This window comes from Panthera tigris, chromosome E3 (assembly GCF_018350195.1).
Source record: "Panthera tigris isolate Pti1 chromosome E3, P.tigris_Pti1_mat1.1, whole genome shotgun sequence".
NCBI classification, from domain to species: Eukaryota; Metazoa; Chordata; class Mammalia; order Carnivora; family Felidae; genus Panthera; species Panthera tigris.
The window spans coordinates 39,536,941-39,556,993 of NC_056675.1; the positions used below are offsets into that span (position 1 = coordinate 39,536,941).

Genomic DNA, 20,053 nt, shown 5'->3' on the forward strand with positions numbered 1-20,053 from the left:
AGAGGAACGATGGCAGCTGACATATGCTGTGTGCTCCCAGCAGCCCGTGGGGACGGTCCCCTTGCCATCCCCACTTTATACGTAAGGGACCAGGCAGCAGGGCTCTGGGGGGCTGGGAGGGGCACCTCAGCCGGTGGGCAGGAGCAGGGCTTGCGCAGGCCCCAGTGGAGACTGCCATGCAGCTGGGAAGGGGGCCAGCCCGGGCTGCAGTGAGGCGGCCTCCAGCTCGACTCCAGGCTGAGCTTCAGCAGTTCTGCTGGCTCAGCAGCCCCTCCTCCCGGGATCCTCGGAGGCCCGACTTCCTGGAGGGCTGCCCAAGTCCCGCCTCTGCATCCTCGTACCCCCCAGTCGGAGCGGCCGGCCTGCCTGCGACCCCCTCCTCAGGCTTGGGGGGACCCCAGGCAGACGCACGTCCCTGTTTTCACGTGGACCTTCCCCTCAGCCCTGGGCTGCAGGCAGCAGCGCCGCTGGCCCATTTTACGGATGCGGCAGCTGAGTGTCAGGGCTCCTCCAAGGTTGCTGGGCTGGTCAGTGGTGCATCTAGGACTTCTTGACCCCTCCCAGGCCATTAGCCTCACATAGCAGAGCGAACTGAGCAGAATCTGTAACAGCTCTCGTCTTCAGTTCCTGAAAGTGGACCACACAGCAAGGTACCCGCTTACAGGTCTGGGGAGTGACTACGGGGTGCCTATTTGTGGGTTACAGATACAGCTGAGGGGGGGTGGGGCGGGGCGGGCAGCTGCAGGCGGGACCAGTTCATTGCTCAGAGGAATTAGAGAGTTCTAATTTGGAACTTGGCCTTTTGGGCCATGATGAAAGCGTATTTGTCAAGGTAGGAGGATAGAACCTATTTTATTTAATGAGTTATTAGCCTGGCTTACAACAGTTAAATATTTGGACATTTGGTGCGTGGGCCTCTGTTTGTACCCTTGCCCCGGGCCCTGCAAACGTCAGGCTCGGGCCAGAGTGGTTCACCGTGGTCAGCCGAAACACAGAAATAATGGTGAGGAGGACAGCTATCTTCTTCTTTGTATTTTTTGTAACGCTTCCCGTGTGCTAGGCACCCTGCTGGGGTCTGCAGATACGGAGATGAGTAAAGTATACTTGCTACCCAGAGAGCCCAGGCAGAGAGAGCCAAGAATCTCACAATATCCACAGAAGCCATTTATTGAGCACTTACTAACTTCTACTGCAAAGTGCTTTATGGAGAGCATCACAATTAATCCTCAAAACACTTAAGGAAAGCTATCATCATTCTCAACCCGGTTTTACAAAGGGGAAACCACGACTCAGAAAGACAAAGACCGGGAAGGCAAATGCAGTGAGAGGCAGACCTAGGGCACATGCAGAGACCAGTGCGGGTTCAAAGCTCAGACACATGACCTTCAGATTCTAGGACCTTAGGCGGGTCACTTGGCTTCTCTTGAGGCTCAGTTTCTTCACCTGTAAAACGCACACAGTAAATCTATGAAGTGACCAGCATGGTGCCTGAGGAGGGTCTTTGTGTTTAGGGACACCCCCCGCCCCCACCCCGGGAGGCATATGCTGAGAGACTTAGGGCTCACTCCCTAAAGTTCAAGGAAGACCCCATGGTGGGGAGGGATCAGCTGCCTGGATCGGGGGATCCTACTGCCAGCTGCTTCCCCGCCCCCAACCCAGCCACCCTCCACCTGGACCCGCTTGATGGTCTAGCTGTAGGAAGCGGGGTATCCGGTCATCTCATCGTATGTGCAGGCCCCTCCAAAAGCTCCTGACAGCCTTGCCCTGCAGGGGTGGGGGGTGGTGATCTGCCCCTCTCTGCAAATGAGAGAAGTGAGCCTGGGCCGGGACTCCCGACCCTAGCCCACCTGTCTGTAGAATACTGCAGCTGTGACAAGGTGAGCGCCGGAGGCCCAGGAGGTCAGAAGGGTGAGACCTCTGTGTGTGAGCACTGGCTGGGGAGCACGGGGCCGTGGGGAGTGGTCAGTGTCTGTTAAGCAAGACTGTCCAGCCCGGGAGTTGCCACAGTCTGTGGCCCGAGGCGGGAGAGTAAACACACTTGGTGGGGAATCAGATTGGTGCTGGGCGAGACCGTGACCCCACCGGTGCTGGGGATGGGGGTTGAGCCCCCGTTGGTGGCAGGTGCGGGAGGCTGCACCGCACTTGGTGCTGGAGCGCTGCCCTGGGGTTGGGGTTCAGACTGAGGCTGGGGGGCAGGGAGCTGTTGTTGCCCTGCATTGTTTGTGGAAAGAGCAGGAGGCTGCAGGGGAAGAGACGGCGGTGGGGGGTGGGGGTGCGGGTTCCCTGACACCGAATTCATTATTGGGAGATTCCTCTTCACAATCCCTCGACACCTCCCACGGGAACCACGGGCCAGAAATGTCTGACAGCCTCTGGCAGGCCGGCTCCCGTGCCGCCCGTGCCGCCCGTGCCCGGGTCTCTCGGCGCCCGGGTCCCCGCCCGCCCACTGCCTCCGAGTCCCTCCCCCCGCCCCGTGGGTCCCGCAGCCTCTGGAAACCTCTCTCGGGCTCAGCCTCGCGCCGCCGCCGTGTCGGGGCTCAGTGTCCAGCACCGCCCCCCCACCCCCGGCGGCTGCCGTCCCCAGCCCCTGGCGGTCGCCTGGGGCCGCGGGCTGTCCGCAGAGGCCGGCGCGGCCGGCGCGGCCCGCACGTGGGGAGGGGGCGTCTCGGGAGCACGGGGCCCGATGTAGGGGCGGAGCCAAGGAGCCGGGCGCGCGGCCGGCGCGGGCGGACGGAGGTCAGCGGCCGCAGGAGGGGGACCCAGGCGTCCGGGAGGCGGCGCCAGGTGCCGCGCCCCCGCCCTGGGCCGCCCCCCGCCCGTGACGCGCTCCCCGCCCCTCGGCGCCGGGAGCCCGAGCCCGAGCCCGAGCCCGAGCCCGAGCCCGAGCCCGAGCCCGAGGACCGCGCCGGGCGCGGGCGGCGGAGGAGGCGGCGGGGGAGGCAGGAGGATGCGGCCGGGGCCGCGGGGCCGCCGCCGCCGCCTCTGAGCCGCGCCGAGCGCACGGAGCGCAGCCGCGTCGCTGCGGCCCGGCCGCGCCATGGGGAAGGAGCAAGAGCTGGTGCAGGCGGTGAAGGCGGAGGACGTGGGGACCGCGCAGAGGCTGCTGCAGAGGCCGCGGCCCGGGAAGGCCAGTGAGTGCGGGGGGCGCGGGCGGGCGGGGGCCACCTCGGGCGCCGGCCCCCCACCCCTCCCGGCGCGGGGGATGCTGTCGGGTCCCCGGGGGCGGGGCGGGGCCAGCGGCGCCCGGACCCTCGGTCCGCACCCCCGCCTCCGGCCCGTCCCCCAGCCCTCCCCCCACCCCCCCAACCAGCCGGCCCCTGGCCGCAGGCGTCCCCCTCCCTTCCCGGGCTACGGGCTGACAGCTGGAGGGCTTTGCTGGGCCGTCAAAGGGCGAGGCAGATGCCACCCCCACCCCCCCCCCCGCCCCGCTTCCCCACCGTGGAGGGAGGGAGGGGGCCCTGGCGGTGAGGGGCCACCACAGGACTGACAGTCCCTGTCAGACCCCCTCCCCGCCCCATGTTTAATAACACGCTTTGCAGGGAATGGGGGGCAGGACCATGTTGGGGGTGTGGCTGCCCAGGCATGGCCGGCTGGGGGCCATTTACTCATGCGGGAGCAGAGGCCCAAGGTCGCCCAGCCCAGGGCAAGCCTGTGCTCCAGGCAGGTGCAGACCCTGCCGCAGACCCTGGTCCTCTCTGGCTTCCCTGCTGGGAAAGGGGCTGGGCAGTGGGGGGAGGGGGCTCCCAGTGGCCATCCTGAGCTTGCGCTGTGAGGGCCCCCGGGAAAGGTTGGGAGCTTGGAGTCCTGATCCCAGCACTCATCCCAGCTCAGCCCAGAGCCTCCCCGGGGGCCACCGGAGATGGATGGATGGGTGTGTGGACAAGCTGGGTGTGCGGCTGCGCACGTATGGCCATGTCAGTGTGTCAGGGCACCTGTGCGGGCGCAGGCAGGACTCTGCAGGGTGGCACGTGCGGTCTGGGTGCCTCACTCTCCCCCCGCCCCCACCCCCCACCCCCACCCCCAGGGACTGTAGGTAACCCAGGGCACATATATACAGGCTGGCTCTGTCTTGTGCTCTCCAGGCCCAGGGATGGTCTGCTAGTTGGGGTCAGCTTCACGGCCTCAGGGCTCAGAAGGAGAGGGCTTCTAGGCCGAGGCAGCCTTAGCAGAGCCTTGAAAGCAGGTGGAGGGATTGAAAGGAGGGAGTGAAAGGGAGGGAAGGCAAGGTAAAGGTTTCCACCTAGTGGTCACGCGACCTTGGGAACCGAGGACTCTGGCTCTCCAGTCCTCAGTCTCCTCATCTGTAGGATGGGGACGGTTTTGGTCCCTGCCTCACAGAAGAGCACGCACGAAGAACAGGTACTTCATACGTGCTCGGGAAGTGCTGTGACTGTCTCCTTAGGCAGCCCCAGACGGGCTTCAGGGGAAGCGGGGGCATCAGATTGGGCCGTCCAGGGAAGGTGTGGGGACTTGTACCTGGATCTTTGCATTTGTCCCTGCATGGTCTGCTTTCTGGGAGAGACACCTGCCCTGGGCCCCGTATCTGGGCTCTCTGACTCACAGGGGCGGGCGTAATAAATCAGACAGAGAAATCCCTCCATGAATTAGCTCGGTTGTCATGGCGACGCTGGCCTGCTTTGGAGTAAGATGTATTTTGATTCAGCAAAGTACAGGCTGGAGTTTGGGCCATGGGGTGGGGGGCATCCAGCGGTGCTCTCTCGGACCCCCGGACTCCAGAGGTCTTCCCTGGATAGTTGTTTCTGTGACCTCCACCCACTTCTGGTACCTTCCCTCCACCCCAAGCCCCGAGTGTTGCCCCAGGGTCTGCCTCCAAGCAAGCCTCCTCTCACACGCTCGGGCACCGGGACCCTCAGCGGCTGTCCTTGAGGGGAAGGAGACGGTGATCTGGAGGGAGAATGCCAGGGTGGGGCTGCCCTTGTGCCCTTTCTTCTGGCCCCACCTCCCCTTCCCCGAATTCACTGCACGCTACAGACCCACATGCCTGTTTCGTCTCACCTTGGCCCACTAATACTTCCCTTGCGGTCGGTATCCGGCCGGAGCTCCCTGCCTGGGGCGGGGGCAGCGGGGAGACCACCTGGCCCTGCCTGACCTGGGGAGGTGAGAGAGCGCCTTGCCCTGTGCTGGCGTCAGAGGCCAGGACTGCATCCCTAGAGGGGACAGATGTGGCTCCGTGGGGCTGGCGGACAAGTGGCTTCTGTGGTTGGAGGAGCATCTGGGCAGGGGTGGAGGGAGGCCACAAGGGCAGCTGTGCGAGAGGGGCTGAGACCCCACCCCCACCCCCTGCCTGGGCCTCTGCAGTTTGGAGTCTGGGGCCCACCTCAAGGGCAGGGACGGTCCCAGGAAAGTGGTGAGAGGACTGGCTGACGAGAGCTGGGAGAGCCCAAGACATGGGGCAGGCTGGGGACGAAGTTTATGTACATCGGCCACGTGGAGGCTGCGGGACTTGGGCCCTTGTGGACCAGAGAAAGGGGACCTCTGGGGCCCCACCTGCCCCCTTCTGCCCCTCAGGCCCCTCCAGCCGTGCCTGCTCCAGCGTCACACAGAGCGCCTGTCTCTGTGAACTGCGCCTCCCCAACCCCAGGCGGGCCTCGGTTGTGTGACTTCCCTGTGAGCCCGGGGCCCACCCCGGGAATCGGGGGTGCTCCAAGATCTCGGGCTCCCCTCCGCCAATTCCAGCCACTTTCCCCTCTGAGGAGACCTGCAGCGAGGAGGGGGTGACGGGACCTCAGCGGGATTCCCCCCTCGTGTAAGGAGTGGTCGTCCTGATGGGGACTGCCCTTCCCCACTGGTGTCTATGCTACTTCTGGGTCCTTGACCTCCAGCCCCTCTAAAATTTCAATGCCTGCAGGTGTGGCCAGGTGAGAGGGGTGGGGAGACCTGGCTACCTTGGAATTAACGAGGAGGGGGAGCAAACATCAGAGCTGGGCAGAGTGTTCTAGAAGAGAACATCCTGAGCATGGCCCCCAGGGGGCAGGTGCTACGGGACAGCAATGTTGGGGATCCAGGGTATCTGTTCCGGCACGAATTTACCTAGCATCTCATATGGGCCCCGCACTGTTCCTGCCACCAAGGATATGGCATTGAGCACAATAGATAAAAACCCCATCCCTCTGGATCGTGTTGTTTAGTGATGGAGACAGACAACAACCATTAGGCGGTATTGATAGGGGGCAGACAGAGAAACACAACACATAGGGACAGGAAGGGGGTTGCCATTCTAGATGGGGAGCCCGGTGGGGCTTCTCCAAGCAGGTGACGTTTGGATAAAGTCCTGAATGACATAAGGGAGAGAGTCATGGGGATAAATGGGGGAAAAGCAGCACCCCCCCCCACCATATACACAGTGTGTGCAAAGGCCCTGTGGCAGGGGCTGCCAGTGTGCTGTAGCGCCATCACTGAGGCTTGTGTGGCTGGAAGAGGGCTGATGAGAAAGTCAAAGCGAAGCAGGAGGGCCATGTCCTGTGAGCCATTGGCCAGCACTGGTCTTCACCCCCAGTGACACAGGAGCTGTTGGAGGGTTTCAGGAGAGGAGCGGTGGGATGTGACATGTTCTAACAGGGTCCCCCTGACCTCAGTGGTACGGAGGACAGACTGCGGGGCAGGGTACAAGTGGGGATGCCAGTGGAGAGGTGATGGCAGCGATCCTTTGAGAGATGCTGGCCTGGTCAGAGTGGTGACAGTGACCGTGGGGAGAATGATAGGACCCCGCGTGTATTCGGAGGTCGTCTTGAAGGTGGAGGCAAACAGGACTTGCTGATGGAGACACTGTCGGGCGCTCAGGGCTGACTCCAAGGCTTTGGCCTGGACCACTGAGGGGAGGGTGGCTTTGCTGCCACCTTAGATGGACGTCAGTGTCCCAAAGTGTGTGAGCAGGGCGGGAGTGGGGCAGCGGAGACGCCTCTTTCCCAGGAGCCTCTGCTCTGCTCTACTCTGTGCAGGAGAAACCCCTCGCTGGAGAGGTTGGGGGTGGGATTCCCACGGAGCTAAAACTAGTAATTGCCACTTACGGAGGCGACTCTCTGCCGGACCCTTCATGCTTTAAGGGTGGACGCACACTGAAGCCTATGAGGCTGGCCCCATTAGCCCCCTTTGAGCTCAAGGCCAGGGCTATAGGGCTAGTAAGGGCCCAGTGAGACTCTGAATTTGAGCCCTACTGACTTTGTAGGCTCTGCGGGCCCTCGAGGCCTCACACCATGCATCCCGCGGCTGAGAGCCAAGGCTGGGGCAGTGGGGGCTGCTGTGGGTCACCAAGCAGCTCCTGGAGCAGCCCCTCTGTGACTCGACTCCCTTGGGTTCCTGCTCTTGGGGGCCCCTGCCTCCATCCCTGTCCTGGGCCTGGACAAAGGGGCTTCTGTCCTGCCAGCCCCTCCCTCACAGAGCGACTGACCCACAAATGGGTTATGTAACCATGGCCCAGACAGGCAGGGGCTTGGCCTGAGTCCGGCTGGAACCGAGCCCACAGGGAGGGTTTCGGTGGGCTCCCCTCCTCTGACAGTCAGCTGGTGGAGGCCAGGACCTGGGGGAGGGGGCGGTTCGGGAGGAGACTAGGGACCCAAAGGGAGGGCTTGGGCCCCTCGGGCTTCGGGCAGACTGATCCCAGTGCCCAAGTGGGCCCTTGTAGATGTGGTGGCCATGCTTGTGTCGTCACTCAGGGGCACCAGGCCGCCAGCCTGCCTCCCCTTCCTGCCTTGCCAGGTGGGACTCAACCACACAGGCAGGCGCGGGGCTGGGAACGGGGGGAGGCTGCACCCTGAAAATGCAGATCTTCCCCCAGAGATACCCCCATTTCCGGGTGTTCCAGCCTTCCCAGGCCACCCCCGGCCCCATCTGGGTCCTTTGGAGAAACAGATTGTGCCGGCTCTCTCCCTCCCGCCATCGGCAGGTGCTTCGCCAGCGTCCCAAGGGAGGGGGTACATGTGCACATGTGTGTGCCTGTGTGGGTGCACAGCTCTGGCTTCCTCCCCCCGGTGGGGACAGGCTTGGAGCCTTTGGCTCTGTGAACTTACCAACACCTTAGTTCAGTCCAAAAGCTGGTACCTGGAGCTGAGTGCAGGGGACAGAGATGAAATGTTTTCTGGCTAAAGACTAAAGACAGCTTTGGCTCTGAGCCTGCCAGAGAGCTAGCCAGCACCCTCTGCCTGCTCTTAGGCTGCCTGGAGGGGCTGGGCAGAGCCCCCCTCACTGTCACTTTCCCATCCCTAGAGCTCCTGGGCTCCACCAAGAAGATCAATGTCAACTTCCAGGACCCAGATGGGTGAGTTCTCAGCCAGGGAGATGCCCGGCTGGCAAGGGGTTCCAGGGGGGCTCCTGCGGAAGGCCGGGGTGCCCGAGTCCTTGCCTTTTCATGCCTGTCGCCCGCTGCAGCTTCTCGGCCCTGCACCACGCGGCCCTGAACGGCAACACAGAATTGATCACCCTGCTCCTGGAGGCCCAGGCTGCTGTGGACATCAAGGACAACAAAGGCAAGGCCTGATGGGGACCTCGGAGCCAGATCAGGGGGTCAAGGTCAGGGGTGGTGTCTCTAGAGACCTGAACGGTCCCATGATTGAGGTGTCAGTCCGGAGTCTCCATCTGGGTGGAAGCGGGATTCCATGGGATCAGTATCCTGCGGGCCTGGGTTGGCTCCAGGGTCAAGGGCTAGCTCCCAACGGGCCCCCTGCCCACTCCTAGGCATGCGGCCACTGCACTATGCGGCCTGGCAGGGCCGGAAGGAGCCCATGAAGCTGGTGCTGAAGGCGGGCTCGGCGGTGAACATCCCGTCTGACGAGGGCCACATCCCTCTGCACCTGGCAGCCCAGCACGGTCACTATGATGTGGTAAGGGACGCCTCAGGGTGGGGGTGGGGAGGGCCCTGGCACGGGCGGTGCCAGCCCAGCGGCCGCCCTCGAGGCTGACTGCACCCTGCGGCCCCACAGTCCGAAATGCTGCTACAGCACCAGTCCAATCCGTGCATGGTGGACAACTCGGGGAAGACGCCCCTGGACCTGGCTTGTGAGTTCGGCCGCGTCGGGGTAAGTGTCCCCAGAGAGCCGGGTGGGACTCCATCTGCTCCGTCTTCCCTCCCGGGGTGGGGGAGGGGAGACACGCCTGCAGCCTCCCGCCCCATGTGCGGGCCCCCCTTCTCTGACCCCTCCTCAAGGTGGTCCAGCTGCTTCTGAACAGCAACATGTGCGCGGCCTTGCTGGAGCCCCGGCCGGGGGATACGACCGACCCCAACGGCACCAGCCCCCTGCACCTGGCAGCCAAGAACGGCCACATTGACATCATCAGGTATGGCCGAGTGCGGCTGGGGGGAGGGAGACCCGGCCGTGGGCTTCCTGCTCCTGGTTTAGTGACAGGAGCAGCCAGGGAGCCACGGGGATGCCATCAGGCCTCCGCATGCAAAGGATGCCTCCGGCCGCCCACGTAAAGGATGCACTGGAGGGGTGTGGGGGTGGCTTCTTCAGCCCCAAGCCCAGGTTGTGGCCCTGACACTTGCTGAGCGACCTCGTGGAGACACTTGACTTCTCTGAGACTCCGCCGTCCGGGTTAGCACGAGGCCAGCACTTGCACCAGTGCTTGGTCCCCGTCAGATCCCCCGTCGCCCGGAGGCAGGGCAGGGCTGGCTCACCTCAGGGCCTGGGACCTGGGGCCCCATGGGGGGATGGGACGGAGCTCCTGCCACAAGGCGCTGCCTGCTCCCATCCGCCCACCCTCCTTCTAGACTCCTCCTCCAAGCCGGCATCGACATAAACCGCCAGACCAAGTCTGGCACGGCCCTGCATGAGGCCGCACTCTGCGGGAAGACGGAAGTGGTCCGGCTGCTGCTGGATGTGAGTCAGGGGGCCGGGGGAGCTGGGGCAGGTGGGGGCACGGGGGCTCCTGACGGGCCTCACCCTCTGGCACATACAGAATGGGATTAATGCCCACGTGAGGAACACCTACAGCCAGACGGCCCTGGACATTGTGCACCAGTTCACCACATCCCAAGCCAGCAAGGAGATCAAACAACTGCTTCGAGGTGGGACCAGGGCGGGTTGGGGGGTGGGGGTTGGGGATAATGGGGAGGGCAGGGCTGGGTCAGGCCAGCTCGAAGGACTGTGGGGGGGGTCTGTCTCCTGTGTCCCCAGAGGCCTCGGCGGCCCTGCAGGTCCGGGCGACCAAGGATTACTGCAACAATTACGACCTGACCAGCCTCAACGTGAAAGCTGGGGACATCATCACAGTAAGGACGGCCCGGGGCTGCGCGGGCAAGGGTGGGCGGGACCCTGGACGTGACGCCCATAACACCTTGTGCAGCAGTTGGGTGGTCTGGGGCCACCCGCCCACTGGGCCTGTGGGGTGTCCCCCTGAGCACGTCCCCCCCCCCCCCCCCCGCCTCATCTGGCAGGTCCTAGAGCAGCATCCCGATGGCCGGTGGAAGGGCTGTATCCATGACAACCGGACAGGCAACGACCGGGTGGGCTACTTCCCGTCGTCCCTGGGCGAGGCCATCGTGAAGCGAGCAGGCAAGTCCCACCCAGGCCTGGGCTTGGGGGCCCGAAGGAAGCCGGTGCACGTGTGTTGGGTGGCAGGGCCACTCCTAGGTGTGGGATCCAGAGTGGGGTCCTGCCGGCTCTCATCAGCACCCCCACACCTTTTCCTTCATTTATTTAGTAGACATTGTGCACCAGCCACTAGGAATAGACGGTGACCCAGACGTCCAAGAATGATGGACGTCACTCTTGCTCTCGCGGAGCTCACCTCTGGGAAGGGAGGGGAGCAGGGGCCAGTGGCGTAAATACACGAACAGACGTGCCGACTAATGCCATAGGGAACGTGGACAGAGACCTGCTTCTTAGGGTGCTCAGAGAAGCCCCTGAGAAATGGGAGGGGCTGGCCCCAGGCACAGCATCCTGACAGCAGGGCTCACATATGCAAAGGCACTGAGGCAGAAGAGAGCATAAGGGTCCCAAAGGAGGCCAGCATAGCATGGCTGGTGCAGAGTGAGAGAGAGGGATGGGGGGGCGAATCCACAGGGCATGGATTGTTTTCAGACGGGGACCACTGAGAGGGTTACCTCCTAGAGAGGATGAGGACATTGACAGGTGGGGTGAGGGTACGGTGTGTGTGGGGGGGGCAGTTAGGAGGCGTGGCCAGCCTGCCCAGTGTCATCTAGGCTTTTGGGGCCCTCTTCCCCCTCCCTGCTCCCCTGGCAGAGAGGAGGTACACCCTCTGCTCTCCCCACCCGGGACCACAGGGCCACTGGCAGGACTGCCTGGCCTGGGCCCTCTTGCCCCGTTCTCCTGCTCTCAAATGTATAGGGTGGGGAGGGGGTCTTCTGAGGTTCTCTCAGCTCCTTGGAGACAGCTAGGGCCAGACAGGCCAGGGACACCCCCTCTCCATGTCAGGCCCCCAGACCCGGCTGGTCTGAGATTCCAGGAAGCTGTTCCTGGTCCACAGGTTCTCGGGCAGGTACTGAACCAAGCCCATCCCAGGCAGGCAGCTCACCGGGGCCCTCTGCGCCCCCCGAGGAGATCTGGGTGCTGAGGAAGCCTTTTGCAGGTACGTGGGGGGGGGCCCCCCGGTGAGCAGGGCAGCGGAGCTTCCCAGGCAGCAGCCGGGCCGGCACCCACGGAGGGTGCTCCCTCGTGTTGGCAGGTGGGGACCGCAGCGGCAGCCTGGGCGGCGTGGCTGGTGGACGAAGCAGTGGGGGCCACACCCTGCATGCGGGGTCCGAAGGGGTCAAGGTAGGTGGTCTGGGGGCAGGGCCGGGGCCGCCTGGGTGCAGAGCGGCGCTGGCCAGCCGTCCCGTCTGGGTTGCAGCTCCTGGCGACGGTCCTGTCGCAGAAGTCGGTCTCTGAGTCCAGCCCTGGGGACGGCCCCGCCAAGCCTCCAGAGGGCTCCACAGGTAAGATCAGGGACGCGGCGCTGCCGGCCTGGCGAGGAGGCGGCCCCCCGAGCGGCCCCAGCCCCACCACGCCCTCTTGTCTCCAGGTGCAGCCCGGTCCCAGCTCCCAGCGGCCCACGCAGGGCAGGTGTATGGGGAGCAGCCACCCAGGAAGCTGGAGCCAGCCTCGGAGGGCAAGGTACAGAGCCGGGGCTGGCTGCAGGGAGGGGCTCCCGGGCAGCCTGCGTGGTCTGGCCACGGCGTGGCGGGGGGCCCTTGACAGGCCAGGCCCGTACTTCTGTCCGTCTGTCAGTCTGTGTGTGTAGCTGTCATCTATCGCGTGGGTTACGTGTGTCAGCTAGCGCGTCCTGGCAGTGAGACGTGGGTGTGAGGTGAGCAGGGGACGCGCCTGCGTGTGGGTGGCGATGGTGAGCCGGGCACGTGTGCTTGTGTGTGTGCGTGTAGAAGGCCGCGGGTGTGAGGCGAGACCAGGTGTGCGTGCGTGCGTGGCGGGGGGGTGAGCAGGGCCCCGTGTGCTGAGATGGTGCGAGCGGCTGGCTGTTTCCTCCCCCACACCTCTGGACGGAGCCCACCCGCCAGGGAGTGTGGGGGCTGTGCTGAGGCACCCCACCCGAGGCCCCGGTCCCGAGCCCCTTACACGGGGCTGCACCACAGGGTGTCCCTGGTGCAGGAACGGGGGGATGGTCAGGGAAGCCCATGACATGGACAGCAGCTGGACTCTTCTGGTGGAGACCACGGGAGGAGGCCAGGACGCTGACGGAGCTCGCGATGGCGGCGTCGGGGAGCACACAGTGAGGAGCGGCACCGGTGCCAGGCCGCCCCAGGCCCGGCCACAGGGGGACCGGCGGACGGCAGACCGAGCGGCCGAGGCCTTCGGCTGAGCAGAGAAGGAGACAGCGCAGCGGCCGGGGTGCACGCACGCCCGGTGGGCGGGCAGGCGAGCGAGCCTGCAGCGGGTGCCTTGTGTCTTCCAGAGCGCCGAGGCTGTCGGCCAGTGGCTCGCCACGTTCCAGCTGCAACTCTATGCCCCCAATTTCGTCAGCGCTGGCTACGACCTGCCCACCATCAGCCGCATGACCCCGGAGGTGGGCTGCCCAAAGGCTGGCCGCCGGTCACGACCGACATGGCCCCCCCCTGCCCCCAGGCTGCTGCTAACGGGCCTCTCCTCTACCTAGGACCTCACGGCCATCGGGGTCACCAAGCCAGGCCACCGGAAGAAGATCACCGCAGAGATCAGCGGCTTGAGCATTCCCGACTGGCTGCCTGAGCACAAACCCGTAAGGCTCCCTGCACCCCAGCGGCTGTGCCCAGGATGGTCAGACAGACAGACAGACTGCCTCCCTGGCTACAGCCCTCACCCGCCCTCCGGGGCTCCAGAGAGAGAAAAGAGGATGGCCTGTTTATCTGTCACGGGTGCTGGAGCCAGCCTTCTGGGGGCAGGGGTGACAGCCTCTGGGGTTCGTCAGGGCAAGGGGAGCCTGAAGCCGGGAGGGTGCCCCTCTCCAGTACGCGGTCCCGCAAAGATCCCTCCACACCCGGGCAGCCACCCGGGCACCTGCCTGGCACCCCGCAGCACTGCCCACCGCATACCCACCCAGACGCTAGAGGCCCCCGTGCTGACGGATGCGTGTGCACCCAGACACGTGCGCGGGGAGGGTGTCCGCCTGCTTCGTGTGTACAGACAGCACGCGTGCACCAAATATAGCCAAGGCGCCCGCTGACGACTGCGTGCACACACCCACACATCGCACCGCGCGCGCTGGCTGTGTGGATGGCGGACGCCCACACAGACCACGGTTCGTGCCGTGGCTAACCGTCAACCCGTGGCGTGACAGGTTCTGGGCCTGCGCAAGGTGGGCCCCAGGCCCGTGGAATCTACGCTGCCTCTCTGAGCCTCGGGCTGGGCTTGAGGAGAGATCCCGTGGCCACCCGGAGCCCCCAGGGCTGTGGGTCGGCGACTGGCGGGTTCGTGCTCAGCGTGCTCCGTCGGCGGCTCGGGGGTGCTCCCAACGAGCAGGTCCCCGTCCCGCGGGCCTGCTCTGCTCTGTGCACCCAGGGGTGACCAAGTGTGCCGCGTGTTGGTGGGCGAGTGACATCCAGCTGGGAGTGTGCACAGGTGGACGTGGTTCAGGGAGCCACCACGTGCTTCTGGGTAAAGAGCATCACGGGTAGTTACACGCGTGCGTGATGTGTGCCCAGTGAGGGTGTGGAAGCGGCGTGAGGGCGTGCGCGTGACGTGGAGAGTGTCGGTGCCCGCGTATGGCTGGGATGCACCGTGTGCGTACACGTGTCCGGTCGGTGGTGCCGTGTGTCCGTGTCTGTGACGTGCAAGGCGTGTCCCCGGGGTGCCGTCCCCACGGCTGCCTTGGCAGGTGAGGAAGCTCGTTCTTGCCCCCCCCCGCAAACGGTGTCCCGAGGATAGGGTCACCCCTGTGTGTGTGTGTGCGTGTGCTCGCACATGCGTGTGTGCCGCTGGCCTTGGGCTCCTACTGAGGTCGCGCTGTCTCTGAAGCTGACACCTCTGGCCTGTCTATCCGTCCTTCTGTCTGTCTGTGCCAGGCTGGCCCGGTGCCCCCACCCCCGAAAGCTCGGAGTAGCGAGCAGGGTGTGGACAGCTAGCTCGGGCTGCCCTCGGTGTCCCCTGCTCCACAGGCGAACCTGGCTGTGTGGCTGTCCATGATCGGCCTGGCCCAGTACTACAAAGTGCTGGTGGACAACGGCTACGAGAACATCGACTTCATTACCGACATCACCTGGGAAGACCTACAGGAGATCGGCATCACCAAGCTGGGTGAGGCCCCCTGGTCCCGGGCTCCTCCGCCTTCTGGTCCCTGCCGCCCTCCCTGGCCTGACCTGCCCGTGCCCTACCCAGGCCACCAGAAGAAGCTGATGCTGGCAGTGAGGAAACTGGCGGAGCTGCAGAAGGCAGAGTACGCCAAGTTCGAGGGGGGACCCCTGCGCCGGAAGGCCCCGCAGTCGCTCGAGGTGATGGCCATTGAGTCACCTCCCCCGCCCGAGCCTGCCCCGGCTGACTGCCAGTCTCCCAAGATGACCACCTTCCAGGACAGCGAGCTCAGTGGTGAGCTGCAGGCTGCCATGACTGGCCCGGCCGAGGGGGGCGCCGCCGCTGCCGCAGCCACCACGGCCACCACTGCCGAGAAGCCCTCCAACCACCTGCCCCCGACGCCGAGGGCCTCCGTGCGGCAGGAGCCCAGCTTGGGTGGACAGGCGCGGCACATGAGCAGCTCTCAGGAGCTGCTGGGGGACGGGCCCCCTGGGCCCGGCAGCCCCATGTCACGAAGCCAGGAGTACCTGCTGGACGAAGGGCCAGCCCCTGGCACCCCACCCAAGGAGACCCGGCCCAGCCGCCACGGCCACAGCGTCAAGCGGGCCAGCGTGCCTCCGGTGCCCGGCAAGCCGCGGCAGGTCCTTCCGCCAGGTGCCAGCCACTTCACACCTCCCCAAACGCCCACGAAAGCCCAGCCGGGCTCCCCTCAAGCCCTGGGGGCGCCTCACGGTCCAGCCCCAGCCACAGCCAAGGTGAAGCCCACCCCGCAGCTGCTGCCACCAACAGAACGACCCATGTCACCCCGTTCGCTGCCTCAGTCACCCACACACCGTGGCTTCGCCTACGTGCTGCCCCAGCCCGTGGAGAGCGACGCAGGGCCGGCCGCTCCCGGGCCCGTGCCCGTGCCCGCGGCCGCCCCCCTGCCCGTGCCCACACTGTGCCTGCCTCCGGAGGCTGACGCGGAGCCAGGGCGGCCCAAGAAGCGTGCCCACAGCCTGAATCGCTATGCGGCATCCGACAGCGAGCCAGAGCGGGACGAGCTGCTGGTGCCAGCCGCCGCAGGGCCCTACGCCACCGTCCAGCGGCGCGTGGGCCGTAGCCACTCGGTGCGAGCGCCCGCCGGAACCGACAAGAACGTCAACCGCAGCCAGTCCTTCGCGGTGCGGCCCCGAAAGAAGGGGCCGCCCCCGCCCCCGCCCAAGCGCTCCAGCTCAGCCATGGCCAGCGCCAACCTGGCAGATGAGTCGGCGCCAGATGCTGAGACGGAAGGGGCTGGGACCGAGGATGGCCGGCTGGGGGTCCGGGCACAGCGCCGGCGGGCCAGCGACCTGGCTGGCAGCGTGGACACAGGCAGCGCCGGCAGCGTGAAGAGCATCGCAGCCATGCTAGAGCTGTCATCCATTGGGGGTGGGGGCCGAGCAGCCCGCAGGCCCCCCGAGGGCCACCCCACGCCCCGCCCCGCCAGCCCGGAGCCAGGCCGGGTGGCCACGGTGCTGGCCTCGGTGAAGCACAAGGAAGCCATTGGGCCTGACGGTGAGGTGGTGAACAGGCGCCGCACCCTCAGCGGGCCTGTCACGGGACTCCTGGCCACCGCCCGCAGGGCGCCTGGGGAGTCAGGGGGGCCTGCAGACCACGGCCACTTTGTGGAGGATGGGAGCACCCGGCAGCGGTCTCGAGGTCCAGCCAAGGGAGAGGCGAGTGGGGAGGGCCCGCCCCTGGCCAGAGTGGAGGCCAGTGCCACGCTCAAGAGGCGCATCCGAGCCAAGCAGAGCCAGCAGGAGAGCGTCAAGTTCATCCTGACGGAGTCTGACACGGTCAAGCGCCGGCCCAAGGCCAAGGAGCGGGAAGCAGGTCCTGAGCCGCCGCCGCCACTGTCTGTGTACCAGAATGGCACGGGCACCGTGCGCCGCAGGCCGACCTCTGAGCAGACTGGGCCCCCGGAGCTGCCCCCGCCGCCCCCACCTGCAGAACCCCCGCCCTCCGACCTGATGCACCTTCCCCCGCTGCCCCCGCCTGACACTGATTCCCGGAAGCCAGCCAAGCCGCCTGTCTCTCCCAAGCCCATGCTGGCTCAGCCCGTTCCCAAGATCCAGGGCTCACCCACACCTGCCTCCAAGAAGGTGCCGCTGCCAGGTCCTGGCAGCCCAGGTAGGTGAAGGGAGCCAGCTGGGGAAGCCCCCCCCCCCCACCTCCCCACTCCATGGTCTGAGGGGTTTTCCTCTTGAACTTGAGGAAGGCCAGGTGGCACGGGGTGGGAAGCACAAGGTGAAGACCCTTGTGCTCAGACCTCAGACCCTGTCATCCACCCACCCATTGGACCACACTGCCGACCCCAAATTGGGAGGAGGGTGGATGTTCGTCACCTTGCTCAGTGGATGAGGCACAGAAACCCGAGGATAACAGCACCTGTTGGAGGGAAGACAGGTGCACGATGCTGGGTCACGGAGGACTCTGGGAGGCTTGAGAGTGACCAAGCTTGAAAGTCACCCCAGCACTAGAGAGAGAGGGCAGGCTTCCAAGCAGAAGGATCAGACATGCAAAGGCCCCGTGGTATTCGAGCAACCCAAGGGCCAGTGTCTGCAGCAGGCCACACCTGAAGGGGGATGGAGGGGGTAGTGTGCGGACAGAGAAGGGTCTGGAAGCCGGTGACCCGAGCAGATACGCATAGGGAAACGCGCCCCCTAGCGGCTGCAGGGAGCCTGGGCTCCGAGGGGCAGCGGGGTCCGCAGCGCGGACGGCGGCGTCTCTGTTCTCGAGGGCGAGGCGGAGCGCTGCGGCAGGGCTCTCCCGCCCCCGGTGCGAATCTCCTCCTCCCCGCAGAGGTGAAGCGCGCCCACGGCACGCCGCCGCCCGTGTCTCCCAAGCCGCCGCCGCCGCCCACGGCGCCCAAGCCGGCCAAGGCCGCGGCGGGGCTGCAGTCGGGCAGTGCCACCCCGTCGCCCGCGCCCTCGCCGGCTCGCCAGCCACCCGCCGCCCTCGCTAAGCCGGCCAGCACGCCGCCCTCGCTGAGCGCCAGCCCCGCCAAGCCCCCGTCCCCCGGCGCGTCCGCGCTGCACGTGCCCGCCAAGCCGCCGCGCGCCGCCGCCGCCGCCGCCGCCGCCGCCACCACCGCCACCGCCGGGCCCCCCGCCGCGCCCGACGGCGCCTCGCCGGGAGACAGCGCCCGGCAGAAGCTGGAGGAGACGAGCGCGTGCCTGGCGGCCGCGCTGCAAGCCGTAGAGGAGAAGATCCGGCAGGAGGACGCGCAGGGCGCGCGGTAGGTGCGGGGCGGGGTCCGCGCGCGCTCCGAGGCTGCGGCGCGCCAGCTAGAGTCGAGGGAGGGGCGGGGCGGGGCCCGGGGCAGCAGGGGCGGGGTCGCGTCGTGCGGGGCCGGGCCCGGGGCGGCGGGGGCGGGGTCGAGTAGGGCTGAGGAGCGGAGGCAGAGGCGGGTCCGTGTGGGGCTGCGGAGCCGGGGGTCGAATCTTGCGGATCGGTGGAGGCGGGTCGGGTCGTGAGGGACAGGGGCGGGGCCCGGGCAGGGTGTCGCGCGCCCGCGCCGCCAGCTCACGACGCGCCCGCCCCCAGCCCCTCGTCCGCGGAGGAGAAGAGCACCGGCAGCATACTGGACGACATCGGCAGCATGTTCGACGACCTGGCCGACCAGCTGGACGCCATGCTGGAGTGACGCGGCTGCTCACGTCGGGCCCGCCCGCGCCGCCCGGGGCCCCGGCCCGCACACTGACCTTTACCTCAGGGTGGGCACCTCTGGGCGCAGCGCGAGCGGGCAGGGCGGAGGGCCGACGGGGGCCAGGCGGGCAGGGGCGGGCCCGTGCTGCCCGTCCCCTGCACAAGCACAACTCCTGCCCCCTGGGCCCAGGTCGGACGGCCGGCCTGGAGGACTGCCTGGCCAGGGGACCCGAGGGCTCTAAGTAAATGCTGCTGCCCGGCGGGTGCCCGTCCCCGTCTGCTGCTCCCTGTGCAATAACTGCTGGGCCACACCCGCCCACCCGCGCCGGGCTCTGCCTGCTGCGGGCGAGGAGGGGGCAGCCCCCGGCCCCCTGCCCTGAGGCCAGGCCGGGTCTGCCCTGGGAGGCGGACGGCCGCTTTGGCCCCCCTCCCCGATCTGTGGCAGAGCACAGGCCTATGCCCAGCACAGAACTGCCCATTGGGGACTTCTGCCAGCCGCTCCAGCGCAGCACAAGGGACTGGGGCTGGGATCATGTCCCCTGCCCCACTGTACCCCCCAGAATATAAGCTATCGAGAGTATTAATTTATTGGGAATGAGCTGAGGCAGATTTCCCCAGAGAAACAAAAAGGTATAACTTTAACAAATATATATTTAAAGAAAGAAAAAATATTATTGATTCTATAGAAAACCATTTACCAACTGTAAGGACACTGAAGTCTAGCTCAAGACAAAAGCTGTTAGAGGCCCTGGCTGTCTGTCTGTCCATCCTTCCCTCCCTCCGTCTAGGACACCTGGCCCAGTAGCACAAACAGGAAGCTGGGGTCCGGGAGGGTCCGTGCTCCGCTAGGGCCTCCCCTCGCTCTCCTAACTTCTCTGCGTCTGAAGAACTCGAAGGATGTGCCTTGCTCGCTGCTGGGCTGTGTCCTCCACACCGTGGAGCCGGTGGGGAGGGGCTCCCTGCTCTCCCAGGGTGCCGGTGTGAGGCGCGCCTGGGCTCCGGGGGAGCCGTGCGTGCAGCGTGGGCACGTCAGCTGGGTGACCTCGGTGGGTGCAGGGCGTGCATGCCAGGCTGCGTGTGGCGTGTGTCAGGGTGTGCCTGACCCTCCCTCCTCAGGGCTCCTCGCTGGCCCCGTACAGACAGCCTGCCCTCCCCCATCCGAGTTCCCATGGACGCTTCTGCTCATGGTCCAAGGCTGTGTCGTGTGGTCGTTCTTGCCCTCTCTCTCTTTTCCTCTCTCTCCCCTTCCCAAAAAGTACTGACTGGCCTCCTCTATTGTGTTTGCTGATCCACGTGTGTTGGGCACAACTTTGACGTTTCTTAAAAAAAAAAAAAAAAAAAAAAAAAAAGAATTTAAAAACGCCGAAAACCAGCGGTTGCGAGGCGGGCGGGTGGAAGGGGTCAGCCAAGGTGGCATCTGAGCGTGTGGGCCCTTTCCAGCTGTCATGCCCTGATACTTCCCCAGGTGGGTGTGCCTGGCCTCTCTTCAACGGGCGGCCCAGGCTGGGGCTCCAGCAAGTGGGGAGGGGGGTTCCGGGCAGGGAGCTACTGTCAGCTGTCAATAAACAGCAGAAAACAGAGCTGCCTGGCTCACTTCTTGGGGATGTGTGTTGGGGAGAACGGGGGTCTAGCTTGCTCCTGGCAGGGAAGAGAAGTCACCAAGAGGGCCACATCCTGGAGCTGACAGGAGCCCTTCTGTGGCTCCTCCC

General features: G+C 65.8%; 1 protein-coding gene across 1 annotated transcript; it reads left to right on the plus strand.

The window, feature by feature from the left end:
* Positions 1–3,017: 3,017 nt before the first annotated feature.
* CASKIN1 (CASK interacting protein 1) lies at positions 3,018–20,048 on the plus strand. The gene is made up of 20 exons (XM_042971218.1): positions 3,018–3,131; positions 8,224–8,275; positions 8,386–8,483; positions 8,692–8,837; positions 8,937–9,032; positions 9,161–9,291; positions 9,725–9,833; positions 9,913–10,021; positions 10,131–10,225; positions 10,391–10,508; positions 11,443–11,544; positions 11,641–11,729; positions 11,806–11,890; positions 11,977–12,068; positions 12,865–12,975; positions 13,066–13,167; positions 14,543–14,681; positions 14,763–16,826; positions 17,499–17,934; positions 18,243–20,048. Exons 1-20 carry the CDS (start codon positions 3,038–3,040, stop codon positions 18,340–18,342), a joined length of 4,368 nt encoding a protein of 1,455 aa, XP_042827152.1. The 5' UTR covers positions 3,018–3,037; the 3' UTR covers positions 18,343–20,048.
* The last annotated feature ends 5 nt before the right edge of the window (positions 20,049–20,053 follow it).

Coding starts and splice junctions, on each gene's coding strand:
- CASKIN1 (XM_042971218.1), top strand. CDS start 3,038: ATGGGGAAGGAGCAAGAGCTGGTGCAGGCGGTGAAGGCGGAGGACGTG. Junction 8,838..8,936: donor AGCACGGTCACTATGATGTG/GTAAGGGACGCC, acceptor GCGGCCCCACAG/TCCGAAATGCTGCTACAGCA. Junction 11,545..11,640: donor GCTGAGGAAGCCTTTTGCAG/GTACGTGGGGGG, acceptor TCGTGTTGGCAG/GTGGGGACCGCAGCGGCAGC.